The following is a 27,906-nucleotide window of genomic DNA, read 5'->3' on the forward strand; positions in this document are numbered from 1 at the left end:
CATTCATAAAAATATTTTTTAAAAACATATATATATGATAATATACAAAAAGGGGAAATTGTTGAAGTATATGAAGATAATTTAGCACCACGCAACTATCAACGTAATTACATGTAAATGGGTTTTATCTTCATCACGATCCGTTTTCCTAGCCGTAAACACTTTCTCGCGATCAGTCTCTCCATGTTGAGTTTTATACCACTCTGTATAAAATTACTTACGTTTATTTTTATGTGCATCCATATATGTGCACACACACGCATACATACCCGCAGATATATATTTATAAATATATTTAAAGAGTAATGTAATGTAACTTACAAGCAATACGGTCTTAATTAAACCTTCCGTTCATTTCATTGGTCGTTCGATTTCTAACTCTTATACAATACCTTCCACGAATGTGATTAATGTGGGCCGAGGTTTCCCATTTAATCTTTCATTTTTTATTTACTTATATTATTATAATAATTATGCTCTTGCTATTATTAAATATACTTATAATCATTACTATTTTACTGATAAATAAATCATTTCGTCTTCGAATTTTAATTTATACTTCATAAGTTTCCCTTCAATTAGATAATTATTTTTATTTAAAATTTAATTCTAATTTTCTCCATATTCATAATTTTCACGGTAAAAATTTTCACCTTTCCTCTACATTGTCATTAAAAAAAAAAAAAAAAAAAATCTTTTCTGCAAATGTCTAAAATGACATAATTTTTTGTATCGAAGAATTTTCATTTTTTTTTATTAATTGTAATATATATTAATCTTGAAGGTTGTTAATGACAAAGCAAATAGTAATGTAATTGTCACTTGAGAACTGACGTTTCACTTCCGTTTAAAAAAAAAAAAAAAAAAAAAAAAAAAAAAGTATATGTATATATGAATAATAAAAATAGTAATGATAATTTGTCAGCTAACGAGTAAATTATTTTCGCTTGGTTTGCACACAACTTTCCAAAGTAACTAGCGAAATCAGTCATGGTCAATCATCCACACAAAAAAAAAAAAATGTCCGACTAACATATACACTTACATATATAGAAATATATGTATATATATATATATATAATAAAAAGTATTGGTTGGTTAAATAGACTCTCAGGCTTTTAATATCAAAGGTTATCAGATTTGATCATTTAATCATTAATCAGATTCATTAGCTCTTTAATATCATACGGTGATAATAATAATGATGTTGATATTGAGGCTGAGGGGATATTGTGAAGACTTCCTTGACTTAATACAGATGTTAATTTAGATGTATATAAAATTATTAAGCTTGAATTAATGGCTAGAGTATTAAATTGACGGAGAAATTTAATTTTTTAAATCTGAGAAAATTGATAGTTAAGATCTGATAAAATATTTGGATCCAATTATTATTGGAATTCAGATGGATTAGTTTTTAAAATTAAGGATTAAGGAAAATTATATGTTTTTTTTAGAAATTAGATCTGATAAAATATTTGGATCCAATTATTATTGGAAATCAGATGGATTAGTTTTTAAAATTAAGGATTAAGGAAAATTATATTTTTTTTTAGAAATTAGATCTGATGAAATATTTGGATCCAATTATTATTGGAAATCAGATGGAGTAGTTTTTTAAATTAAGGATTTAGGAAAATGATATTTTTTTTTAAATTAGATCTAATAAAATATTGGATCTAGTTATATATTGGATCTAATTAATTAGATTTAAATAGAAATTTAAAGACTGGAGTTTGACATTTTTTTCGGGTAACTGGATCTAATGTTTAGATCCAATTAAAAAATTATCTAATATTTAGATCTAATTAAAAAATTAGAGATTATTTGAAGAAAAAAATAATTTTGCTGCATTATTGTAGGAAATTTTTGTAACAAAAATATAGATCTAATTAAATATCAGATCCGATAAAAAATTAGAACTGAACAAATATCAGATCTGATTTAAAAATTAAATATGTTTTGAAAATTTCTAAGTTCAGTAAAAATTAATGTAAGAAAATTTGAAATTCGACCCAATTTATAATATTTAAAGATACTTTTAGTATTCAAGAGTCATAAAATATTCAGGGAATCCTTGTTTTCGAAATTAGGTCATTCCAATATCCCGATTTAATTATGTATAGAGAATCTTTGAATGGAAATGTATTATTAGATTTGAGTATTGTGAGCTGAATTATTGGAGTGAAAATACTAACCCAAAAAGTAGCTAGATGGTCGCCTTTGGAATTACTCAATGTAAACCCAAGTGCGAGTGCATGTGGTTGACATATTCCAGGCGATGCTTGACGAAGGTTCAGTGCCCTCAGTGCAAGTCTCATCGGTGTTCCTTCTACCCATAGCCAGCCCATCCTAATCGATACCATTCGCCTTTCACCTAAGTCCTCGACATACAGCTCGCCTGTAACAATAAATTATTATTTTATACTTTAACCATATTATTAAAATAATAATAATAACAATAACAATAATAATAATAATAACAATAATAATAATAATAATAACAATAATTATAGTTATCATAATTGTACAGATATATTAATGTAATTCATAATGTATTATAACAATAGAGGACAAAAAGTGAATGACTTTTTTCTTGTACATAAATTCAAGTAGTTTAGATCTAATTATAGAATTAGATCTAATTAGAGTAAGATCTAATTATCAAAATCTCATTAGATCAATTCTAAAAGTTCAGAATTCCCCAAAATTTCTATTTGTTTTAAATAAAAAATTTAATTCTGATGAATCAGATCTAATTAAAAATTTTAGATCAAATTAAAATATTAGATGTAACTTTTTTAAATTATCAGTAGCTCTCTTGATCTAAATCAAGTATTCGTTTAATCAAAGTTCAGATCCAATTGTATAATTAGATCTAATTAGAGTAAGATCCAATTATCAAAATTTCATTAGATCAATTCTAAAAGTTCAGAATTCCCCAAAATTTCTATTTGTTTTAAATAAAAAATTTAATTCTGATGAATCAGATCTAATTAAAAATTCTAGATCCAATTAAAATATTAGATCTAATTTTTTTAAATTATCAGTAGCTCTCTTGATCTAAATCAAGTTTTCGTTTAATCAAAGTTCAGATCCAATTGTATAATTAGATCTAATTAGAGTAAGATCCAATTATCAAAATTTCATTAGATTAATTCTTAAAGTTCAGAATTAATACAATTTCTAATTGTTTTGAAATAAAATTTAATTAGTTCTAATGAATCAGATCTAATTAAAAATCTAGATCCAATTAAAAAATTAGATATAACTTTTTCAAATTTCCGGGACTTCTTTAAACCCAGAGTAAATTTTTGTCTAATTAAAGTTCAGATCCAATTATACAATCAGATCTAACTGAAAATTAGATCTAACCATCACAGCAGTAAAAACTCATGATTTTTTTTATCTTTCACCTTTATAATTATCACATTATTTAGATATCAGATTACTAATAAAAATTTAAATCCATTTTTAAATGAAACACACGCGAATAATAAATAATTACCTTGATTAATATTTTTAATTAACGGATTTGAATATTAACGTGCGAATATGATAATATGACAGTTTGTATATTGATATAAATATAAATATATACCAGCGAAATGAGTAGTGTGGGAGTTTAAATATTAAATTGAATGTCCCGTTTCCAATTGTTTTTAATTTTACATTTTTTTTCTCCCATGTAAATTTATGAGAAACCTTGGCTATGTGTAATATAATGTATAATAATATAATCTCAAGCATTTTGTAAGACATTGAGAATATATATACATTTTATTTTTCTCACTAGTTAAATTTTAAATACGAACATCAAACTTTTGTTACTTCGCAATAACTTTTTTTTATTAGACTCTATCACTGAAATGATAAATTGACTTTTTTTATTTTATTCAAATTAGTCATGTTTCGAAACTTATCGTTTTTGTTTTTTGTCGTAGGATACTTTTATTTCGTTTAATGTAACATTGGATTTTGATTACAAGGTCTAGAATTAAATATCATTATCAAATAAAATAACAGAGGAAATGACAATCATTTTATGATTAATCATTTTTATTAAATTATCAACTTCCTTGGGACGTTTCATTTTTTTGTTATTGACAATCTCATTATTTATTTATTTTTAAATTTCATTCATATTATTTTTCATACATTTTTAACACAAAAACACGAGAAATCGCGGGTTCAAATCGCGGCCGTGGGTTCGAGTCACGCTCGCGGTCAAGGTAATTTTTTTTTTTTTTATTAAACGGAAGTAATTTAATTTATTTTCCAAAAAAACCTCAAGAATTTCAATAAATTTCAATAATAAATTAAATTTTTTTTTGCTGAAAATTTTTTTCATTGAGAGAAAGTCGCGGGTTCGAGTCTCGGTTCAGATTTTTTTTTTTGCGCAATAAATCGGTCAGTGCTAATTAAAAAATTTTTTTTTTATCTGCCTACAATAAAAAAAAATTAATCGTTAACTTAAAAGTCGAGGGTTCGAATCCCGATCACTGCAATTTTTTTTTTTAATGAAAATTGATAATAAAATAATTTTTTAAAAATTTTACATAGAAAATAAAAAAAAATTAATCGTTAACTTAAAAGTCGACGGTTCGAATCCCGATCACTGGAATTTTTTTTTTTTTAATGAAAATTGATAATAAAATAATTTTTAAAAAATTTCACATAGAAAATAAAAAAAAAATTAATCGTTAACTTAAAAGTCGACGGTTCGAATCCCAATCACTGCAATTTTTTTTTTTAAATGAAAATTGATAATAAAATAATTTTTTAAAAATTTTACATAGAAAATAAAAAAAAATTAATCGTTAACTTAAAAGTCGAGGCTTCGAATCCCAATCACTGCAATTTTTTTTTTTTTAAATGAAAATTGATAATAAAATAATTTTAAAAAAATTTCACATAGAAAATAAAAAAAAAAATTAATCGTTAACTTAAAAGTCGACGGTTCGAATCTCGATCACTGAAATTTTTTTTTTTAAAATGAAAATTGATAATAAAATAATTTTTAAAAAATTTCACATAGAAAATAAAAAAAAAAATAACGGTCTTACTTAAAAGCCGGAAGGTAAATAATCGACATAAAATATTTATTTTAAAAACAACAATGGCGAGAAGGTAAAAATTCGAAGGAAAAAAAAACCGAGTGATCCAGTCAGAGTCGCTTATAAAAAGCATTATATCCATTACGGTCTTTTAAATTCTGTCACATCTTGATCCATCATTTTAAAACGTTATAATAAACCCCTTTCACTCAACCATGAGGCCTTATATCAAATTTTGTCCCCCAGTACAGCTCATTTTTATCTGCTATCTTCATTACATACATTACAATACTGTGTCATACACAGAGATACCTACGACATGAATTATTCATTTATTCACACATAGCCGACTTACCCTAACCGAGCTTGCAAATTAATATCAATTTTTCATGCTCATTGTTGCAATTTTTAAAATATTTATTTTCTTTAAATATATTTATTTCCTTTATTATATTATTTAAAAGGTTACTTTTTATGGTTACGCGGGCAATAGTTGCGATCCATGGGTGTCAACTGCGTATCGAAGCATGTCAAGGACCAGTTCCATAATGTTTTATGTATATTATTATCATTATTACTTATGCAATAATTTTAAACATTTTATGCCTCGGAGAATTCATAACTTTACATAATTATTTTCACGTTGCCCAATTTATTATAATATCTCGTTTCCTATTAATTTTATGTAAAAATTTAATCAGACCTTTTTTGTAGCTTTTTAAATTTCCTACAAAAAATGTCCTTATGAATTTTCATGTAAATCCAGTAATTAATGAGTTAATTTAATTAGAAGATAAATGTTATTATTTGTATAATTATAAAGTAAAATGATCATATATAGTCAGATGTGACCATGCAGGTCATATGTGATCATTCATGATCATATATAAAATTTTAAATGTTACTATGGCTTTATGATCATATATGTGATCATGTTCATATTTAATAAGGTTCGAATTCATATTTGACTTATATGAATGCATATCTGATTATATATGGCCATATGTGAAACTCTCTATGATCCATGATCACATATGATTATGTGATCATATCTGGTCAGGGTTAAATGCATATCAGATCATATATGATCAGGTGAATACATATGTGATCATATATGGTTAAATATCTTAACATATACGGCCAAGTGATCATATACCTGAAAATATATGATCAGATAGTCACATATCTGAACATATATAATCAGGAGAACACATATATGAACATATATAATCAGGGGAACACATATATGATCATATATAGATATATATCTGAAAATATGTGATCAGGTGTCATATGATGGTTACATACCTGAACATATATGATCAGATAATCACATATTTGAACATATATGATCATATATCTGAGCATATCTGATCAGGAGAACACATATATTATCATATATAGATACATATCTGAACATATATGATCAGATAATCACATATTTGAACATATATGATCATATATCTGAGCATATCTGATCAGGAGAACACATATATTATCATATATAGATACATATCTGAACATATATGATCAGATGATTATATATCTGACCATATATGATCAGATGATCATATATCTGATCATATATGATCAAATATAAATATTTTATCCCGAAAATATTTAAAAAATAATATTTATTTTTATTTTATTATTATTTTGACTAAACTATCAAAGATACAATAAAAATATAAGAAACCATATTTGTAGCAAATTAAATTTCCTACAAAAAAGTACTGATATAATTTTCTTGTAAAGTCAATAATTACTGCATAATACCAATTTTAAGATAAAAATGATAATTTTACAATTTTTTTTTTCTTTTCTAGGCTGAGGAAAATTTGTTCCCGCATTTGGAATATTGTCGATAATTTATAAAACATATTTTTTTTTAGAGAGCTGATATCTAAAACAGGAAGGAAATGGTAATGGTAGTGGTAGAAGTGAAATGCAATAGACGAAGTAACGTGAAAGTGACAGAAATGTACAAATGCACTAAGTGTGGAGTTATGTTTTATTTACTTGTGTTCATGTGTGCGCATGTATGTGTGCGTTGTTAAAAGAATGACATAGATTGTGGCGAGACGAAATAATACAATATAATGACAATAATATATAAGTGAGCATAATAATATCTGGCATGGACCAGTGGTTATATTGTCACGAAACCGGAAATAAGATATTGTAAAAGCGAGAGTTATTTTTAAAATTAACAGAAATTATATTCTTTCATTTTGTTCATATTAAAATTTCTCATTTAATTTTTTTTTTCATTCATTTTAAATTGCCCGCGAAAAGTTCCAAATTCATAACTTTTTTTTTTTTTTTTGTAATTTTTCAAAAATATCAGCTAAAAAATTTTTAAAAAATTTTTTCAGACTTTTGACTACAATCTAAAAATAAAAAATTTTCCTTTCAAAGTCTTTAAATTTGGACTCAAAATTTTTTTTTAAATTCCCGCTCAATTTTCCATTTTCATTTAATTTTTGCAAAAAAATCTAAATCGGTCAGTCCAACAGGAAGACGCACTAACGGTCAGCGAATAGAATCGACACTTTAGTACTTCCTTATAAGAACACTACAATTTAATTTGCATTAAAACTAACAAGAGCACTTTTACATACACACACATATGCATAAATATTTTCCTTATAGTCCTTTTTTTAAATTATTTTATTTACAACAGCGTAATGTCGGTTATGAGTTCACGCTGCGTTAAAAATTTTCTCGGTTAAATTTTTTATATATTTATTATTTTTACGTAAATCGTAGAGTAGTTGGATCCCACATCGTACATCATACATCATAGTGGTTACCAATATGTTTATACGCAAGTGTATCACGTGTATGTAATACGGAAAAAAAAGTCCAAGAGACGAAACCGTTTTCTTTATGCAGTAATTGTACATCGGGAACCGTTACTCGGTACCGAATGTACTCTGTGTTTAGTTATAACTACTGCACATTGTATAAACTAGTGCAATACCTTTTTTTCGTTGTTATTTAACTACTTGCTCTGATGCACTCACTTTGATGATAATTATTTTAAATTATACTAATTTATTTTATTTTTTTAATATTTCGCTACTAATTAGGCTCTACTTATAATTCAAATAACTCGGCAACTACTGGGTTTACGTAAAATTTATATGAGACCTTTTTTGTAGGAAATTTAATTTCCTACAAAAAAGGTCTCTTATACTTTTTTTGTATCTTTTATAGTTTAGACAGAATAATTAAAAATACTTGTATAGATTTGAAAATGAATTGGCGGGTTTTTTTTAAATTTCAAAATTACTTTGAATTTGTTATTTAAATAACTCGGTAACTACTGGGTTTACGTAAAATTTATAAGAGACCTTTTTTGTAGAAAATTTAATTTCCTACAAAAAAAGTTTCTTATACTTTTTTTGTATCTTTGATAGTTTAGACAGAATAATTAAAAATACTTGTATAGATTTGAAAATGAATTGGCGGGTTTTTTTAAAATTTCAAAATTACTTTGAATTTGTTATTTAAATAACTCGGTAACTACTGGGTTTACGTAAAATTTATAGGAAACCTTTTTTGTAGGAAATTTAATTTCCTACAAAAAAGGTTTCTTATACTTTTTTTGTATCTTTGATAGTTTAGACAGAATAATTAAAAATACTTGTATAGATTTGAAAATGAATTGGCGGTTTTTTAAAAATTTCAAAATTACTTTGAGTTTGTAATTAAAATAACTCAGTAATTATTCGGCGTACAGGAAAGTCAAAGAGACCTTTTTTGTAGAAAATTCAATTTCCTTCAAGAAAGGTATGAGTAATTTTTACCGTAAAGTGTAAACTTTATGAGTAATATCAATTTTAAAGATACCAATTGATTGTTTTATTTTCTGGTTATTGATAATAATTATTCAAGTGAAAAATATATTTACTTGGCGTGTAGTTAGGCTTCGATGCTCGATTTAAATGAGAGAAATTTAATTTTAATATAATTCAAATACCGATGACGAAGGTATTATTATACATATATATAATAGTTTGTACGCTACAACATATAGTAGAGGTTTTAACTTGATACTGCGGTATATTATATGTAATAAAGGAATCGATGGGTTTATAGGTGAAAGTGAAACCGCAACGTGGAATTTTAATAACGATAAACTCGAAATATGTTGAAAAAAAAATAATAATAAATTTAATAGAAAATAAAACATTTTTTTTATTGTTATTTTTTAAATATAAATTTAATATTTATTTTTATTTTCAGTTAATTTTTGTAATCAAATTTTCAGTATAATTTAAATTTACCATAAAATTTATGGGGTAGATTTAAATTTCACGAAAATTCGAAAAAAAAAAAAATTCAAATTTAAAAATATTCCCGCCAAAAAAACAAAATTTAGTTATTTAGATAATAGAGGAAAAAGTGGGGGAAAATGAGACGACATTGTCAATTTTTATCTGGTCTAGTAAAAATATGGGGGTCAGTTTCCAAATTTTGCGACCATTTCGAAATTTTGACCAAAAAAAAAAATTTTAACTTCCCGCCAAAATTTCAAATTTTCAAAAATTGAAGAAGTCATTTTCACCCCGTTTTTTTTTTTTAGTATCCCATTTTACCCCACTTTCCTCTAATTATAATTTCCGCCATTTTTAAATTATATATATATATATATATATATATATATATATATATATAATTAATATGAAACTTATGAAATTAGATTTTTTTTTTTTACAATAAAATCTAAATTACACTCAATAAAAAAACTTATACTTGACAGAATATTTATTTTCAGATTAAACCTGTTTTTGTGGTATTTCACATATTTTTTTACCAAACTTCAAATAATAATAATAGTAATAATATTATATATTACTATTATTGTAAGTGTTGAAGTGAATAAATTGTCAGGTAAAATAATTTGAAGAAAAAAAAGTAAAAATACTGGAACCATAAATTTAAGTACTAGTGGACTCGTCTCAGCTAGAATATATACGAGTAAGTACAACTCTGATGTACATATCATTAGACGAGTATTATAGAGCATAAAGGGTGAGTGCGTGAGTGAAAAAATTTAAAGATGAGTATGCATAAATATATGGCAGAGGTTATAGAATCTCTCACTTGTAATTGTGTCTTGTGTCATCTTAAAAAAATAAAAATTCTAGCACTCCTCGCCCTTACACATCTCCCGCCTTTAGCTTAGCTTACACATATTTAAATATTCTTTGTTCCAACCGCATAACAACTCGACTACTTGTTACACACAAGGCTCTTGTTGTGCTTGGACACCTCGACACAAAGCCAACTAACCAAGTAGCCAACGATTCTATTCACACGAAATATATAAATGTATGTTTATATATATGTATATATATATATAATAAAGAATTTTTAAAAATATATAAACAAATTTTGACCAAACAAATCTATTTTTTCTTTACTTTTACGAAAACCTGTTGGCCAAAACTAGATTTTTTAATTTTAAAATTTTTTTTGTAGCCGTACGATGGGAAAAATATCAGTTTTCATCTTGAAATTTAAATTTCAGCGAAAGTATCACAGATACAAAAAAAATTTATAGAAACAAATTTGTAGCAAATTTAATTTTGTACAAAAAAGGTCCTTATCAACTATTGCCCAAGTTCAAAATTTCCCGCGGTAATTCGAATTTAAAGTCACGCGCTAAAAATTCGTATTTTATCAAAATTACTTTTTCCAAATTTTTAAAATTCGAATTCTGGCTAAACTATCATAGATACGACAAAAATGTATAGAAACATTTTTGTAGCAAATTAAATTTTCTACAAATTAGGTTCTTATAGTTTTTCACCTAAGTCCAATAGTTCATGAAATAATTCGAATTGAAAGTGCTTCATAAAAATTCCATCGCAATATTTGCTTTTCGTTCATTTAAAAAATTCAAAATTACAACCAAAGTATCGAAGATCTTAAAATAATAAACCAATCACCCCAATAAAAATTCTCTCTAAAATAAATTAACTCTCCCGTAAAACGACGAAAGCACCTTTAAGTTGCCTAAAACAATTTTATAAAAATCTATAATCTAAAATTAGATTTCCAGTTTTAAAAACCAGCTTATAATCCCACATATTTTAATAATCTGTTCTCATCTCCCCCTCTTTTCTCACCTGTGTCCTTTCCTCCTTTACCCCCCCCCCCCCCCATTCCACCATAATAATAACAACTATTTCTTTAACAACAAAAGTCCGCCCCAAGTAGCCGCAAACCGGAGGTAAGCAGCCACTGGCTAAATAAACACACCGTGGGTTAATGGAAATAAAATTGCCCGGTCTTGAAAAGCGTCTTCATATATATATATATATATATATATATATTCGTCTCATTGGCTCCTCTACTTCCACCATAACCAGGAAAAAAAAGTAAACAGGACCATGGACCGGTTTTCTTTTTTTTCCTATACCCTATTCCCTATGCTCTACAATATAAAATAATAAGAATGCAGATAAAGGCGAAGGTAAAGGGAAAACATTAAAAAAATTTTCATATTTTTTCCCGGTATTTTTAGTATTTAATTTATTAGGGTGAAGGGTCTTTTATAATTTCCAACGGTCCTGGACATATTATTCTTCAGACGTCTCAATCTCCCGATCGTTAGTCGTGTTCTGTGTATGTACAATGCGTTTTATTAAACTTACAATACGTTAGTACTTGGGTACATAGAGCATGCAAGGCATACACAGCCCATGCCAGGAGTTTGAGTTTGTTGAGCTTACAGATCACCGATAAAAACTTTACATTCTCGCACGACTTTTCATTCTTCAGCTTATATTACTTAAATGCAATGATAATATCGTTAGATCTACTACTACTAGTTGCTAGCTACTATGTAACGAGTAACGACCAACAATTATTATACAACAGCTGTTCGGAAGAACTCCGCCATTGAAGTGATCAACGCTCCCTCTGTAGTGGCGTCGGTTAAGAGTTTTTGTTTTTTACATTGGAATGCTATTTTATTTTCTTTTTTAGTAATTTTCAGAAAATAAAGTAATTTTTAGGAAATTTTGGACCGGGAAAAAAAATATTTTAGAAAATTATATAGATATAGTTTTTTTGAAAAAACAATGCTTTCACATCATAAATGAAATTTTTAGGAATTTTGGGCCATAAAAAGAAATTTTTAGGAAATTTTGGACCGGAAAAAAAAAATACTTTAGAAAATTATATAGATATAGCTTTTTTGAAAAAAACAATACTTTCACATTATAAATGAAATTTTTAGGAATTTTGGGCCATAAAAAGAAATTTTTAGGAAATTCTGGACCGGGAAAAAAAACATTTTAGAAAATTATATAGATATAGTTTTTTTGAAAAAACAATGCTTTCACATCATAAATGAAATTTTTAGGAATTTTGGGCCATAAAAAGAAATTTTTAGGAAATTTTGGACCGGGAAAAAAAAATATTTTAGATAATTATATAGATATAGTTTTTTTGAAAAAACAATGCTTTCACATCATAAATGAAATTTTTAGGAATTTTGGGCCATAAAAAGAAATTTTTAGGAAATTTTGGACCGGAAAAAAAAAATATTTTAGAAAATTATATAGATATAGCTTTTCTGAAAAAACAATGCTTTCACATTATAAATGAAATTTTTAGGAAATTTTGGACCAGGAAAAAAAAATTTTAGATAATTATATAGATATAGCTTTTTTGAAAAAACATTGCTTTCACATCATAAATGAAATTTTTAGGAATTTTGGGCCATAAAAAGAATTTTTTAGGAAATTCTGGACCGGGAAAAAAAACATTTTAGAAAATTATATAGATATAGCTTTTTTGAAAAAAACAATGCTTTCACATTATAAAGGGAATTTTTCGAAAATTTTGGACCGGGAAAAAAAAAATATTTTAGATTATTATATAGATATAGCTTTTTTGAAAAAACAATGCTTTCACATCATAGATGAAATTTTTAGGAATTTCGGGCTATAAAAAGAAATTTTTCAGGAAATTATATAAATATAGTTTTTTTTAGCAAAAACAATGCTTTCATATCATTAATGAAATTTTTACAAAATTTTGGGCCATAAAAAAAAATTTTACAGAAAATTATATAAACATAGCTTTTTAGAAAAAACAATGCTTTCATATAATTAATGAAACTTTTGTAAAATTAGAGTTAGGTGAGCAAAATAAGACACTATTCTGCAAAAAAATGTTATTTGCTTCAAAATTCTTAATTACCGGTAGAAAAGAAGGGGCAAGATGGTCACTCTATACAATTTGGGATTTCTAGTAAAACATATATTTTTTTATCAACAGTTGTAAAAATTTTACTTGGAGGTAAAATGGGTCGCAATGGTAAAAAATAGTGTTTCGCAAAATACCCATATAAAAAAAAATGAAAAATTACTGTAAACAATAAAAATATTGTTTTGACCACAAAAATTTAGAAATCCGCAGCTTATACCGCAATGTTCCATGCATTGTCAAAAATCAATTGACCCACAAATTTTCAAAGGCATTTGTTCTTCCCGTCTCCCCTATAGATATCGAAAAAAAATAAATACCTTATGAACCCTAAGGGTTGTTGGGTCTCCTTAGATAATTACCCAGTCATAAATATAAAATGTAAGCTAATAGGTAATAGGTAATAGGTAATTGGCCTAGATTCTCAGTAATATCGGGAGCATAAAATAGGCCGAAGTAATAAGACTCATTAACATGAGCATAAGTGTATGGATTTGTCGGTTGTCAATCGACCGAATAGAGGTACTGCTTACACCAGTTACCAACCACATTATTATATATATATAATTATCGTTATTATTAGAGTGGCCGTTGGGCTGGACACGCTCTGAGGGACAGTAGGTTTAGTTCTCCGAGTGAATAAAACTAAAACTGCAACTCTTGTTAAACGAACCGAGACCGGTAGCTGGTAATAATCGTCGGTTAAGGCCTTCCTTGGCATCTATAACTCAGCTCAACACTTTTAATGTCCAGTCCAGGCAATCCATGCACGTCTATATTTATTTAGTGTGTTAGTATTCATACGAGTGGCTGTTTAAGTTTTAGTGGAATGAGAAGGTAGAGGTGGAGGTGGGAGCTGGAAGTAGAAAACCATCGGTCGTCCCATAAGTAATGCCGATGGTAATTGTGACTACTAATATAACTACGGTTACATTTGTGTGCATGTTGTGTGCCGAGTGTTTATGTATTGGGACCGATGGACTCGATGCTAATGTTGTTACTTTTTTATGTCCACTTTAGAAGGATATTTTTTTAAATTACGCGGATACAAATGGACGACAAGCTTTCACTTCAACTCGGGATATCTAACGACTATCGCCAAAATGGGAGGGATTTATACTCGACTCCGCTTTTATACTTTTTATTTACGATTTTTTATGGGATGGATTTATTTGAATTAATGAGATAAAAATAAATGTCTTTTAGGAAATTTTTTAGTAGGGTTTTGTTCGACGTTTTTGTAAAAAAGAGTAAATAATATTATCTAAAACCTGCGCGAGTGAAAATTTCGCTGGTTTTTTGAGGAAATAGAAAATTAGTACCAAAGGGACCAGTAGATGGCGCCGGGGATTGGCCTTCTCGCATGCTGTAGAAAATTTGATATATATTTTATGTAATTGTGATAAAATATAAGAATGTTTGACTTATTTTTGAGAGTATATATTATTTTTAATGGGCTTCGTTATAATTTTTGGTTAATACTCATTAAAGCCATTTTACTAAATAATTTTGATTAACCCAAATATTTAAATATTAAATAAATTATTAAAAATAATTTAATAAAATAAAAATAACAGCAAAATATGTTTTACATCGGATCGTTTAATTTTATTTGTAAAATAAAACTTTGAATAATTTATTTGTTGTTAAGATTTTATCGCAATTAAATAAAATAATAATAAATATTTTTTTCACCCTCGACCTAAAGTACTAATTAATTATAAATATTTAAAATTAATAGCCGCAGTAATAAAAAAGTTATTTAGAGTTAATCGGCAATTAAATATTATTTTATATATTAATATTTACACTTAATATTTATTTAATTAATTCCAACCAGTTGCATCAATCGACCCGATTTATTTTAAATAAAAATTATTAATTACTCATAATAAAAAATTATTTAACAACTTTAATCGCCAGCTAAGCTCGCAGTTTACTTAATATTCACGCCGCTCATTTTAATTATCCTCAGCCAAATTAATAAACTGATTCTCTATTTTTTAATCCTCCATATAAAAATAATTTGAATAAATTGTTCTTGTCATATAATAAATTTTACCAAAAAAGTCTCTACCCAACTTTCGAAATAAAAAATAAATTTTTAAAAAATGACTTTAGATTTTTTTTGGCGCTACAGTTCCTTCAATTGCGTACAGTCTAGTGCGTTGGCAGCACTCGCCTAAGGCTCGCGCGTAAACTATTACGCTCTATCCTAAAAATACTTATGACAATATATAAAAATACAATAGATTGTCAAAAAAATATGAATTGTCGGCTAAGACAAAGCAAATTGTCAGTAAATAATATAATTATTCTGTCTTACATATATATGACATACTTAAAAAAAAAATTTTTGAATTGCGTACTGAATTAAAATGTCCGAAAGCTATTATATGTCATTGACACACGTAACAGTACAACTCACACATCCGTGACGTTCTACTTATCTCAGAACGAATAGCGGAATGCGTCTGGTTAACCCAGATCGAGGAAAAAAACACTAAAAGAATAAGAATAAGAAGAAGAGGAAGAAGAAATATAAACATAAGTCCGAGACCAAGACCAAGACCAAGATGAAGGATACAAGTAAAGTAAGAAATAATAATATATATTACCTACATTAAATATTGAGAAAATCATATATATATATATATATATATATATATATATATATATATATATATATATTTATACATTGATCTCGATCAAATTCATTACAATTTTTTTTGAAAAAGGATTTATTTTATTTTCTGTCAAATTTTGAACAGAATCCATTGTGCCCCGGTCTGCGCTATGTTTATTGGTTTTAAACACAAGTAATGGAATAAAAAATGAAATGTTTAAGAAGATGGCTGGAAATAGAGACGGAAAATAAACAGACGGCTGTTGGAAACTGAATAGTACTGGGTCAGCCATAAGGTGCAACGCCCTGACCTCTATCTCTTTTTATCTTTACTTGTTACTACTCTTTCTCTTTCGCTCTCTATTCCCTTCGACATATACATGTGTATATGTATGTTATATATTATTATAGGCTTCCCCTCAGTCTAAATTCGATAAAAAATATTTTAAAACCAACATTCAACTTATAGTTGGCTTTATTTATAAATTTCGCTTTATAATTCATATTGTGGCCAAAATATTGCAGATATGGCAAAAGTGCCTGGGACTAATCTTGTAGGAAATTTAATTTTCTATAAAAAAGGTCCTTATAAATTTTCTTGTAAATTCACTAGGTCAATCAGAATTTTCATTCAAAGCAAACTCTAATGCTTTAGATTTTCCCTAAATAATTTTTTTTCTTACTTCGATTTTTGAATCAAAATTCCGGCTCAATTATCAAAGATACAAAAGAAATATAAGAGACCAAATTTGTAGGGAATTTAATTTCCTACAAAAAAGTATTTATCAATTTTTATGTAAATTCAATATTTCGGACGAAATTTCATTTTAAAGCAAACTCCAATAATTTAGTAATTTACTAAAAAATTTTTATTGTGATTTTGACCTTTGAATTAAAATTGCGAGCCAATTATTGAAGATACGACAAAAATGAACAGAGATATTTTTGTAGAGAATTAAATTTCCTAAAAAAAAGTCCTTATGACTTTTCACCCAAATCCCATAGTTACTGAGAAAACATCAAGGAAGCAGAACTGACTCCAAAAATTTTCAAAAAAAAAAATATATATATAAGAAAATATAGCATATATTTATTATATTCCTCCACACAAAAGTAATAAAAATATTTAGACATCTCTTCACGCTTAATTCGATTCGTAATTTCTGACCGCGAAACCGGTAGCGCCTGATACCGAATTTCAATGAATAGATCCCCCCCCCCGACCCTTATTCCCCTCATATTTACCCGCAAACTCCATAAATATAATTTCCGTCATAAAAACAAAAATACCGCAAATTAATTTTTTTTTTTCCATAAAAGAAAATTAAACGAGTTTCCAGACAAGTGATTTCTCTTAGATTTAAAAAAAAAAAAAAAAAATAGTTAACTTACTTAGACATCAGACGACAGTCAAAGTAATGGTGAACACAAGTTTAAGTAGTGAGAGCAATAGGGACAACTTCTTAAGACGAGTTTTTAACTGAAAGATGTTAAAATAATTTTCACAACCGCTTTTCCCTTAGAAACTAGTATACTGGAATAACCAGAATATATATATTGGACTTGGGGTTTCACTTCAATACAGACTTACATATATATATATATATATGTAGGAATGACTATATAAGCTATTATGTGTTACATGGACTAATATGCGAGAATAGTGTTGAGATGCAGCAGATTGAGGTAGAAAAGAAGCTTAGACTCTATAGATCCGACTTAAGGGGTCGAAAAATTTTTGGGTCTGCACCCATCGTTTTTAAAGATATGTGTGTATGTGATATAAAAATGTGTATGATTTTTTTTTGAGTATCACATGGCAGCAGAAATTCGCGTGCGCGCGTTTAAGTGTCGAGGTGATAAAAGAAGGAATTATGAGATTAGGGGTCGAAAATGATACTAATGAGGGCCCGGAGACATGATCTTGGGGTTGAGCTTTTGGCGGTTGGAAATCTTTTGTCAATTGGGGCAAGATGAATTTTTTTTGTTTTGGTGAAAATTTGGCGGGTGGGGTCTGGAAAAGAAGAGTAGGGGAGGGGGTTAATATACAATCCACATTCGGGGCTCGGTGCACATAAACAATCCATAGAACCTCAAAACGTCAAGATCTGATCGAAATTTGGTTTTTGGAAATCGGACTGAAACCGATAACTTCCAAAAATTTTGAAAATTTTCACTCATAGTAAACCTAAAAATTTTTTTTTACAGCCTCTAAAATTTTCTAAACCATCTTAAAAAAATTTCTGTTCTCATCAACGGTTTTAAAAATCATCCCTTAAATAAAAATTTCTGACTTCTTCCTTCTTAGAATTAACTGCGACACTCGATTCCACCTCTTAAGCCAATAGCAGCACTTTCTTTATCCCAATCCACTGAATTGCAAAATATGTTGAGTAGTGTGCTCAGAACTCAGTTTTTTTTTTATTTAATCTTTTTGTGGACTAAAATGAAACCGAGTCACACCCCATAAAAGCGCTACTTGTGGTCTGAGTAACACAGTCTGATATTAAGAGCTACTAGGGCGACCAGCATATTTTTTCTTTTATCTTTTGCCTCATACTCAGTGGGAACAAAAAAAAATTAAATAAAAAAGAATGAGAAGCGGATGTTGAGTACCTCCGCACTCGAAAATTCAAAAGAGTACGTGAGATTTCTATAAGATTTTTAGAGGAAATCTCTTCTACAAAAAACTCAATTCAAAGTAATATAATAACAATTATTATTATTTTCCAATTTTTTTTTAGTAAAAAATTTTTCCCACAAAACTTTCGTCACTAAAATTCAAAATAATTCAAAATCTAGTGACTTTATAAAAAAACTTAAAGAATACTTTTTTGCAGTAAATTAAATTCTCTATAAATTTGTTCCTTTCCATTTTTATCATATCTATGATAATTAGCCTGTAATTTGAATTCAAAGCCAAGTATTATAATTTCTGAACGTTTTCCCGAAGCGTCGGCTTTTAAGTGAAGAATTAATTTTTTTTACGGTTATTATTATTAATTTAAATGAATAGTAAGTTAGACAATGTCATTGACAGTCTGAAAACAATAATAATAACGATTTAAAAAAGCGCGAGGTCATTAAATAAACTATTGACGCAATAATGAATACAGTCGCTCCTAATTTGTAGGATTCAGCGCGCGGAGCGTCGTGGTCATGTAGAGAAGAGTTATGTTGCAAGTTAAAATTGACCATAACTCATCTCAATCATTCATTCACGTTTAATGATTCAACGCACAGTTATAACGGCCATTAACATTGTAGAACATTGATTAATAATTTTTATCACTAGTTAACAATCCAAATATGAAATATTCAAAATTCCATTGTCTACTTCGCCTACTGACTGTTAATTTACAAAAAATTTTTTTAAATGAGCTCATAGAGAATAAGAAATCCTTATTAATTAAAAAAAAAAAAAAAAAAAAAAAAATATATATATATATATATATATATATATATATATATATATATATATATATGGCTCAAAATGACTATATATTTTTGGAAGGCATCAGATGTAAAAATAAAAAAATTTGTTCAAATTTCAAAACCTTCTAGTTCATAAAAAGGGTGGGGCAAGTTGGTTAGCTAAATAATGGCCAATTTAAAGTTAAGTGAAACACATCTTTTTTTAATGTTCATATCATACATTAAAAAATTTACGAGATGAATTTTGAATGAATGCGCAGTAGGTTATTTTTTTTTATGTTTAATCCTCTGTAACGAATTTTTGTCTAGAGAAATTTATTTTAAGATTTAAACTCCTTATTTCCGATGCAATTATACTTTTATAGTGCGATCATAGCTTTTTTCATAAAATTATCTTAATGTCATAGAAGTTGATCTGGGGGGGAATTGGGGCACTTTAAATAAGTTCTTTTTTCAATAGTGACCCATTTTACCTCAGAACAATAATGCAGATAACAAAAATTTGAAAAAAAAAATTTCAAGTGACCGCATTGTCTAAGTTGATCAAATTGCCAATTTTTCTAATTATAGGATCCAAATATCACCCATAGAAGTATAACCCATAACCAGGGCCTTGAAAGTGGGGCAAAATGATAAAAAATAAAAAAAGAGCGAAATTCACACAATACTTTAGTAATAAGACGACAGTGAGCAAATTCACGTGCATGAATGCCATAACCTCTGAATTAAATGTCAAAACAAGAATAAGTTTGGCAGCAAAAACACGTGAATTCATATCGAAAAACTCTGAAATTAGCTGAAAGATAACCCAAGTAAAAAAATAAATTTTAGTTTTGTCAAAAGCCTTGATTCTTTTGATGTTTTATTTCCCGCCCAAAAAATAACCCTACTTTAGTACTCAAAATCCTTAAAGACAACTATGAGGTCTAAATGTGAATAATTTTGCGATTGTAGATTATAACTAAGATTTCAAAATCCTTAACAAATGAAAATTATTTCTGACTTTGAAAATATTTCGGATATTATATATTAAGACTTTATAGGGATAATATATAATATCCTATAATTCGAAAATTGAACAAATACATGATATTAACCTAATTCTGGTGGAAATTTTTCGAAATTTTCTTTGAAAAACTCAGTTCTTAAGACTTTTTCAGACAGAGGTCCGAAAAATTTCCAGCAGGGAGGAAAAGAGAAGGAAGAAAATACGTTGAATGATACTTTTGAGGTTAATCTAGATAAAATAATTTCTGTATGTTTTGAGTATTTTGAGGCGCTAATCCAGATTATGTTATTCGTTTAGTCCTAAAAGTGGAAAATTGGTCGTAACTTCTATTTTTAGCACTAAACGGATAACTTATTTCTATACTGATCAATCTTCAATTCTAAATTGATCTTAAAAAATCTCATTGAGAACTGACTTAAATCCGAATTTATTTTTTTACCCGGGAAAATTTAAAAAATTCAATTGTTTGGTGCCTTCGCAAATGTTACCAAAAATTATTAAAACAAAGTCTGACAAAAATTAACCGATTGAATAAAATATATGAAGTACACCTTAACGTTGAAAAATATAATGTCTATTAATTTTTCAATTTATCTTCGAATTAAAACAACATTGTATATTTAATTTATAAACCAACAGCTGATCAATAACCGACTCTAAGATTAAAATCCTAAAAAAACAAGTATATAAAATATTTAAAAAATTAACGCTCGTAATGTTGGTATCTGGGCTACCGCAGTAACGGGATAGTTTGAGTATATATATGTGCTTTTACTATGCTATTTATTCCATAAGAGTAAAAAGTAATAGAATTACATCTACATACATTAATGCCTACTTATATATGTATATGTATATATAAAATGAAATGAGTCCAGTTAAATTGTGATTAAAAGTTAGTAAAACACCTCACGTTCATCTAAATATTTAGTGTCGCGCATTGAGTCTTTAGCACTTGACCCATATATAACTTTTTGCTAAAGGTCATGATTAAATTTACCGACAATATTTTTATATTTAATTAATGGTAAATAAAAGACTAAGTAAATAATAAAAAGTAGATGAAAAAATGATAAAAATGTCTGGCAAGCCCTTGTTTGTTAACCTCTAACGTTTTATAGTTCACTTGCTGGTTTATTTGTTCTCCGTTGTGTCTATATATTCTATTAATCCGCTCTCTGTACTTTTATTTAGTATCATCCTTGCTTGTGTTTATTGCTAAAAGTCAAGGGAAAGTATTAAGTAAATAAATAAATATTTTTTGTTTTAAGTTTACTATTTGTAGTTTTAGTTCCTACTTTTTTATTTTCACGCAGACAAGTAATTTAAATATTTATTCACTTATTTTTCGTTATTGTGACTTTTAGTTATTGATAAAAAAAAATTATTGATGTCGCGTTTCGTTATATAGAAATAGAAGGGTTGTATTTTCAATGGGTGTAGAAAAATTTTAAACTTCCCGCCAAGAAAATTGAAAATTTTCAAAAATTCAGGAAGTTATTGGTTTCAGTCCGAACTGTAACTTTTGAACGGATGAACCGATTTTTAATTTCAAGGTGTCATTCGACGCAGCTTGTCAATATCTAAGAGCTGATAAAAATTGAGTTTGATCGGCAGGGCTCGTTCAGAGATATTCCAAAAATAAACTTTTTTCAAAAATGTTTTTTTTGGATAACTTTTTATGTTCTCGATGAATTGATTCCAAATTTAATTGGGCTCTGAAGATTCATAAGCCGCGTCGATTGTCACCTCAAACATCAAAATCGGTCAATTCGTTCAAGAGAAATCGTTGTCGGAAGAATTAAAAAAAAAAATTTTTTTTAGTATTCTCGAAATTTTTAAAAAACGACTCAATAAATCATTTTCAAATTTCGGTCAATTGTAGAACTCAATAAAACGCGTCGATTGCCACCTTCACTGTCTTGATCGGTTTATTTGTTCGGGAGATATCATTTGAGAAAAATCGTAAAAAACGATTTTTTCTCAAAAACAAAAAGATACAAAAGTATTTTTGAGCTCAAGGAGCTTGAAATATGCGGGAAGTTTTGGGGCTGGTCCACAGGGTCAACCGACAGATCGATTTTTTTTACTAGAATCAAGAAATTTTTTCGATTCCAGAAATAAACTGACCTCAATGAATTTTTATAAAAAATGAGAAAAAAAAACTTTTTACAGCCATGACAAAGTAGCCTTACTTTCTCTAAAAGTGAGCAAATAAAAAATTCACCGTCTAGAAAAATTAAACTCATATCGAATAAATAATTAATTATTTAAATAAAACGATAATTAAAACGTTTGAAAAAATCTTAATCTAGGGCTCGCGTAAAATAAAATTATTTCAAGTTCTAGTTCAAGGGAGATTTAGATTCGAATTGATACAAATAATTCTCAGATTGTAGAGATAAAAAATGTAAAGTGCTAAAGAAATGTGTGTTGATTTAAAACATTAAAGTATAAATTGTTTTCCGTAATGACAGTTATTTAAATTGTCTATTTTAAAATGAAATATTTTCTAATGACATAAAATTAATTTCACATTAAAGAGAAATTGATAAATTTAATGTTCTTAGAAATCTTTGTAATAGTAATATACTTTTTAGGTCAACTAATAAAATTATATTAAGGTTTTTAATTTTATTCACACAACAATTAAAGCCATAATAATAATAAAAATATTCAAAATCTATAAAAATTATTTTTAAAATCATTAATGATTTTTCCACTTAGACTCTTGCTTCTATTTTTAAATTTTCCTGCCAAAATATCGAATTTATCGCATTATTGATAAGGACCTTTTTTATAGAAAATTAAATTTCCTACAAAAATGTTCCTATACATTTTTTTCATATCGCTGATATTTTAGCCGCAATATCAATCAAAACTTTCTTAAAATAATTCTTATTAAAAAATTCAAAATTAAATATCCTTTAAAAATTCCTAGCTCCTTAACAACTCAATTTTCAAAAAAATGTAATCAGACCTTTTTTGAAGAAAATTAAATTTCCTACAAAATCATTTATTACCATTTTTATCATAACTCCTCTCCTTAACCCGCAATTTAAAAAAAACCTCCAAAACTCTCAAACTAAATTTCAAATTTCAAATTTTCGCGCCAAAAAAAAAAAATAACTAATTTTGTTTCTTACCTCGAATTTTAGTATCCTGTGGATCAAAAGAAGCAACACAATGATTTTGCTGACCAGGTTTTTTCAGCAAAACACCAACAACTTTAGGTGCCATCATCATTTATTCAAATCCCGTCTCGTCTTTTCGAGAAAAATCACTCCAATTACATTTTAACTATCCACGTTAATTTACCATAACAACAATAATAATATATATATATATATATTAATTATTTAGAAAAAATATTAACAAACCACTGGTTAATTAAGTTAAGACATGATTAATTAAAACTCGTTAGGATAAACGATAAATAATTGAATCTGTATCGCTCGCGGCAAAACACTTTTACTCCATATGACCTCGGATCCGTTTTAATATAACTGCAATTGCATTTTAAACAACCTGCACGCTTCATCGAACATATAACACGACATATTAACTCTCAACTCACAATATTATTTATATATTTACATATATATATATATATATATATATTTTTAAATGAAAATCTTGAGTATTTATCTCCTCATTTTTTAAAATTCATCTTCATTCTCTTCATTTAGTCTTATATATTATATATGTATATATATATATATTTATATATATGTTATCTCATATATTTTCCACTTATATAAATAGATGTAGATATACTATTTATGTTATTTATTATTTAATTCATGACTGTTATTTTAATTAAAAAAACAATTTATGCTGTCATATATTTTCATATTTGTTTGGATATATATATGTATAAATGGATAATTTGGACACTTGATTTTAAAATATCACTGGGGAAGAAATCACGTAAATCCAGATGTGGGAAATTTTAAGCGTTTTTTGGGGGCGGGGGTGGATTTTTTGAGAAAGTGGGGGCTGGGGGTGAAGCACTCAGTGATTTTTTTAGTAAATATGTTTGATTTTTAATTTGAATTACGACACAGAGATTGTGCAGGACGCACAGCCGGCGTACGACTGACCGACAAGCGGAAGAGTGTCGGCTGTCGTTTCTACTCTCCCCTCTACGAACGCTTATTATTATTTCTCTCATTCTATTTTCGCTTATTCATGAGAATATATATACATATATGTATGTGGATTTATTATTTAATAAATATTATTTTATAATTTTGATTCATATATTTTTTCAAAATTTCGATAAAAATATTAATTACATAATTAATTACTTTCAGATATCTCATATATATTTTTCCTCATATATATTATATTTTTTTTAAATATCATTTTATAATAAATTAATTTTTTAAATTTTGATTCATATATTTTTTCAAAATTTCGATAAAAATATTAATTACATAATTAATTACTTTCAGATAACTCATATATATTTTTCCTCATATATATATAATATTTTTACAAAATATCATTTTATGATAAATTAATTTTTAAAATTTTGATTCATATATTTTTTCAAAATTTCGATAAAAATATTAATTACATAATTAATTACTTTCAGATAACTCATATATATTTTTCCTCATATATATATAATATTTTTACAAAATATCATTTTATTATAAATTAATTTTTAAAATTTCGATTCATATATTTTTTCAAAATTTTGATAAAAATATTAATTACATAATTAATTACCTCAGATATCTCATACATATTTTTCCTCATATATATATATATATATATTATATTTTTATAAAATATCATTTTATATTAAATTAATTTTTTAATTTTTATTTATATATTTTTTCAAAATTTTTTTCTCTAAATAAATAACTATCTTTAAATTTTTGTTTCCAATAAAAAAACATTAACTTTTTTTGAATATTTATTTCTTTATATAAAAGACACTTTTTTTGGATAAGATGTGTTAGCATCTTTTTCCAGCAATATTGCATATTTTTTTAAAAAAAGTCATATTTCTCAAAATAAGTACGAATATTTAACGACAAAGATTTTTATATGAACCAAAAAAAAAGTTGCTTAAACCAAGTGAAAACTAGAAAGGAAAAATATATAGAGTAGGGGGAGTCACTAGAGCTAAGCAGCAGTAACGAGAGTAGTTCAGTGGTTGCCGCAAGATCGCGCCCGGTCGTTAATGGTGGCTCTAGTGAGAAACATATTTCAGAAGTGTTATCAGTAAAAATAGAAGAAATTCTCAACCGCGTTACTCAGTCACTATTCGGCAGATAGACAGTATCTATTTTGATGGGAGTATGATAAATTCTTTTGATATCATAGCAATTAATATTAAATATCAATGCTTTAATGAATATTTTTTTTTGATACTATTCTTTATATTTCTTTTAGATCGTGTTATCAAAAATTGAAATTCGGCGTTCTATTCCTGCATATATGAGTACATATATTTTAAGTCAACATATTTTCCTGATTTTTCCATACATTCATATATTTTTTTATATTTTTTTCGTTAATTGTCTTATTTAATGAAGTAATCGGATATTGTAGATTGGTATTACCAATTAAATTTTGAGTTTCTATTTAAAACTTCTACCAAATTTCGTTCATCGATGGAAAAGGGTCTGAGTAAAACTATAAAATAAAAAACTACGATGCCAACTTTTTCCTGGTTGAAATTTAAATCTTTGGTAAATTTGATCTCTTGTTTTCTGATAAACATATATATATTTAAATTTATAAATTTATTTTTTGAGATTTTTAGAATTTTCCTCAGTCTCAATGAGTCAATAGTTGAAAAAAATTATATTTTATTTTTCACTCTGTAGTATAACTTATAATCCTTGTAGAAGAAAGAATTAAGAGGTTAGTTGAAACGTTACGTCGATCTCACATTTAAACGCGTGCTCAGCGAGAGTCAAAGACCGGTAACAGCAACTGAATTTTTAATAACTCATCACTTCTTATATTGTTTTTTTTTCTTAGAATTTTATTTTTTTTCTATTGTTGCCTCAGGTCACTGATTAAACGACTCAAATTTTGAAATTATGTCAATTTTTTCTAAAACCCAAAATTTATGATTTTACAAAAATTAAAGTTTCAAAATATATTTATCGATTGAAAATTCAAAATTTCCCCAAAAAAAAAAATTCATTTTGTTTTTAAACTTCAGAATCAAATTTTACAAAAACTATGAAAGAAATTAGAATAAATTTTTTTTTTGAATTTGTACCCCGAAGTCTGAAAAAAAATTTGATGATAATTTCGAGTTCTTAAATATCATAAATTAGAGTATATAAATTTTAAAAGTTAAAAATTCGAAATTAGGACCTTAAAAAAAATGAATTTTCGGTCTTTGTTTAAATTTTAAAAAATATAAAAAAAAAAAATTACTATTTTTTTTTTTTTTTTTTTTTTCTGAAATATGTAGAAAGATTGATGGTGATGAAGGAGTTGCAGTTAAAAAAAAATATAAGGGTGTCTGGAGGAGAAATTTTAAAATAGCCCAAGACGGTTTTGAATTTACAAAACATAAGAAAACAAAAAAAAAAAATTCTCATCTTTTATTTATTTATTATTTAACTTTTTAATTTAAATACTTGACAAAAACCACAGAATTCATGATTAAGTTAATTTATTATTTAACAATAATTGTACTTTTAAATAAAAAAATAAAAAAAAGTGTCAGGCGGGTTTGGTAAATTTTTTTTATCGCGGGAATTTAAGCTGAGTTTAAAAATCAAAAAAATAATTTTAGTTAATGCATGTTTTATTCAGTGTGCAGATCTTGTGCGCATCTTTACGTATTTAATCATATTAGAGTGAAGGTTTTATTTAAAAACTCTGGGAATATGTTTGAGTCATCGGTCTCAGTCAGCGATGCAATTTACCAGGCTTTTAACTTAACACTTTTCGTTTCATATATTACTGTAATAATAAAATATACATATTTTTTATTTACTCATTTAAAAAATAAAAAAAAAAAAAAAAAACATTTTTTTTAAATATTGAAAAAAATTATTTTCAATTCTGAGGCGGTTTCAAATTTTAAACTTTTGGCGGCAATTTTAAAAAAAACTATAGATATTTTTTTTGAATTTTTTGAAATCGCGTTGGTTATTGGGTTTGAAAAATTACTCCATTTTTAAGAGGCTGAAAAAAAGTATAAATAAATAATTAAATTAAAAACAAGCTTGCGAGTTAATCATTCTTATCTTGACATATTTGCAGATAATGATAACAAATCAATATTTTTTATTCTTTTATTTAATGAAAAATATTTAAGTATCATAAATATGTGATATTTAATTGGTAATGGTTGTAATTAATAATTTATATTTAAATTAATTATTTTTTAGAATAATGACCTCATAAATTAATTACACATGTATATATACATATATACACATCATATATGAATTTTTTTTTTGGTAATAAATCCCTTTTTATTTTAAAATTTTTAAATTTTAGTTTTAAATTTTAGAAATGATCGCACCTGAAAAAAAAAATTATATCTCTATTGATCTAGTTTT

The 27,906-nt window shown here is 26.5% G+C and overlaps 1 protein-coding gene across 1 annotated transcript in view; it reads right to left on the reverse strand.

The window, feature by feature from the left end:
* LOC103573465 (uncharacterized) overlaps nucleotides 1-24,437 on the reverse strand; it is a 29,007-nt gene extending 4,570 nt beyond the window's left edge. Inside the window, exons 1-2 of the mRNA XM_008552574.2 lie at nucleotides 23,503-24,437; nucleotides 2,199-2,401 (exon numbers count right to left, since the gene is read on the reverse strand). Of these exons, the coding sequence (XP_008550796.1) occupies nucleotides 2,199-2,401; nucleotides 23,503-23,602 (303 nt within the window). The 5' untranslated portion in view covers nucleotides 23,603-24,437. The remainder of the gene's footprint in view (nucleotides 1-2,198; nucleotides 2,402-23,502) is intronic.
* Nucleotides 24,438-27,906: the final 3,469 nt, after the last annotated feature.

Source organism: Microplitis demolitor, chromosome 2, assembly GCF_026212275.2.
Source record: "Microplitis demolitor isolate Queensland-Clemson2020A chromosome 2, iyMicDemo2.1a, whole genome shotgun sequence".
NCBI lineage: Eukaryota > Metazoa > Arthropoda > Insecta > Hymenoptera > Braconidae > Microplitis > Microplitis demolitor.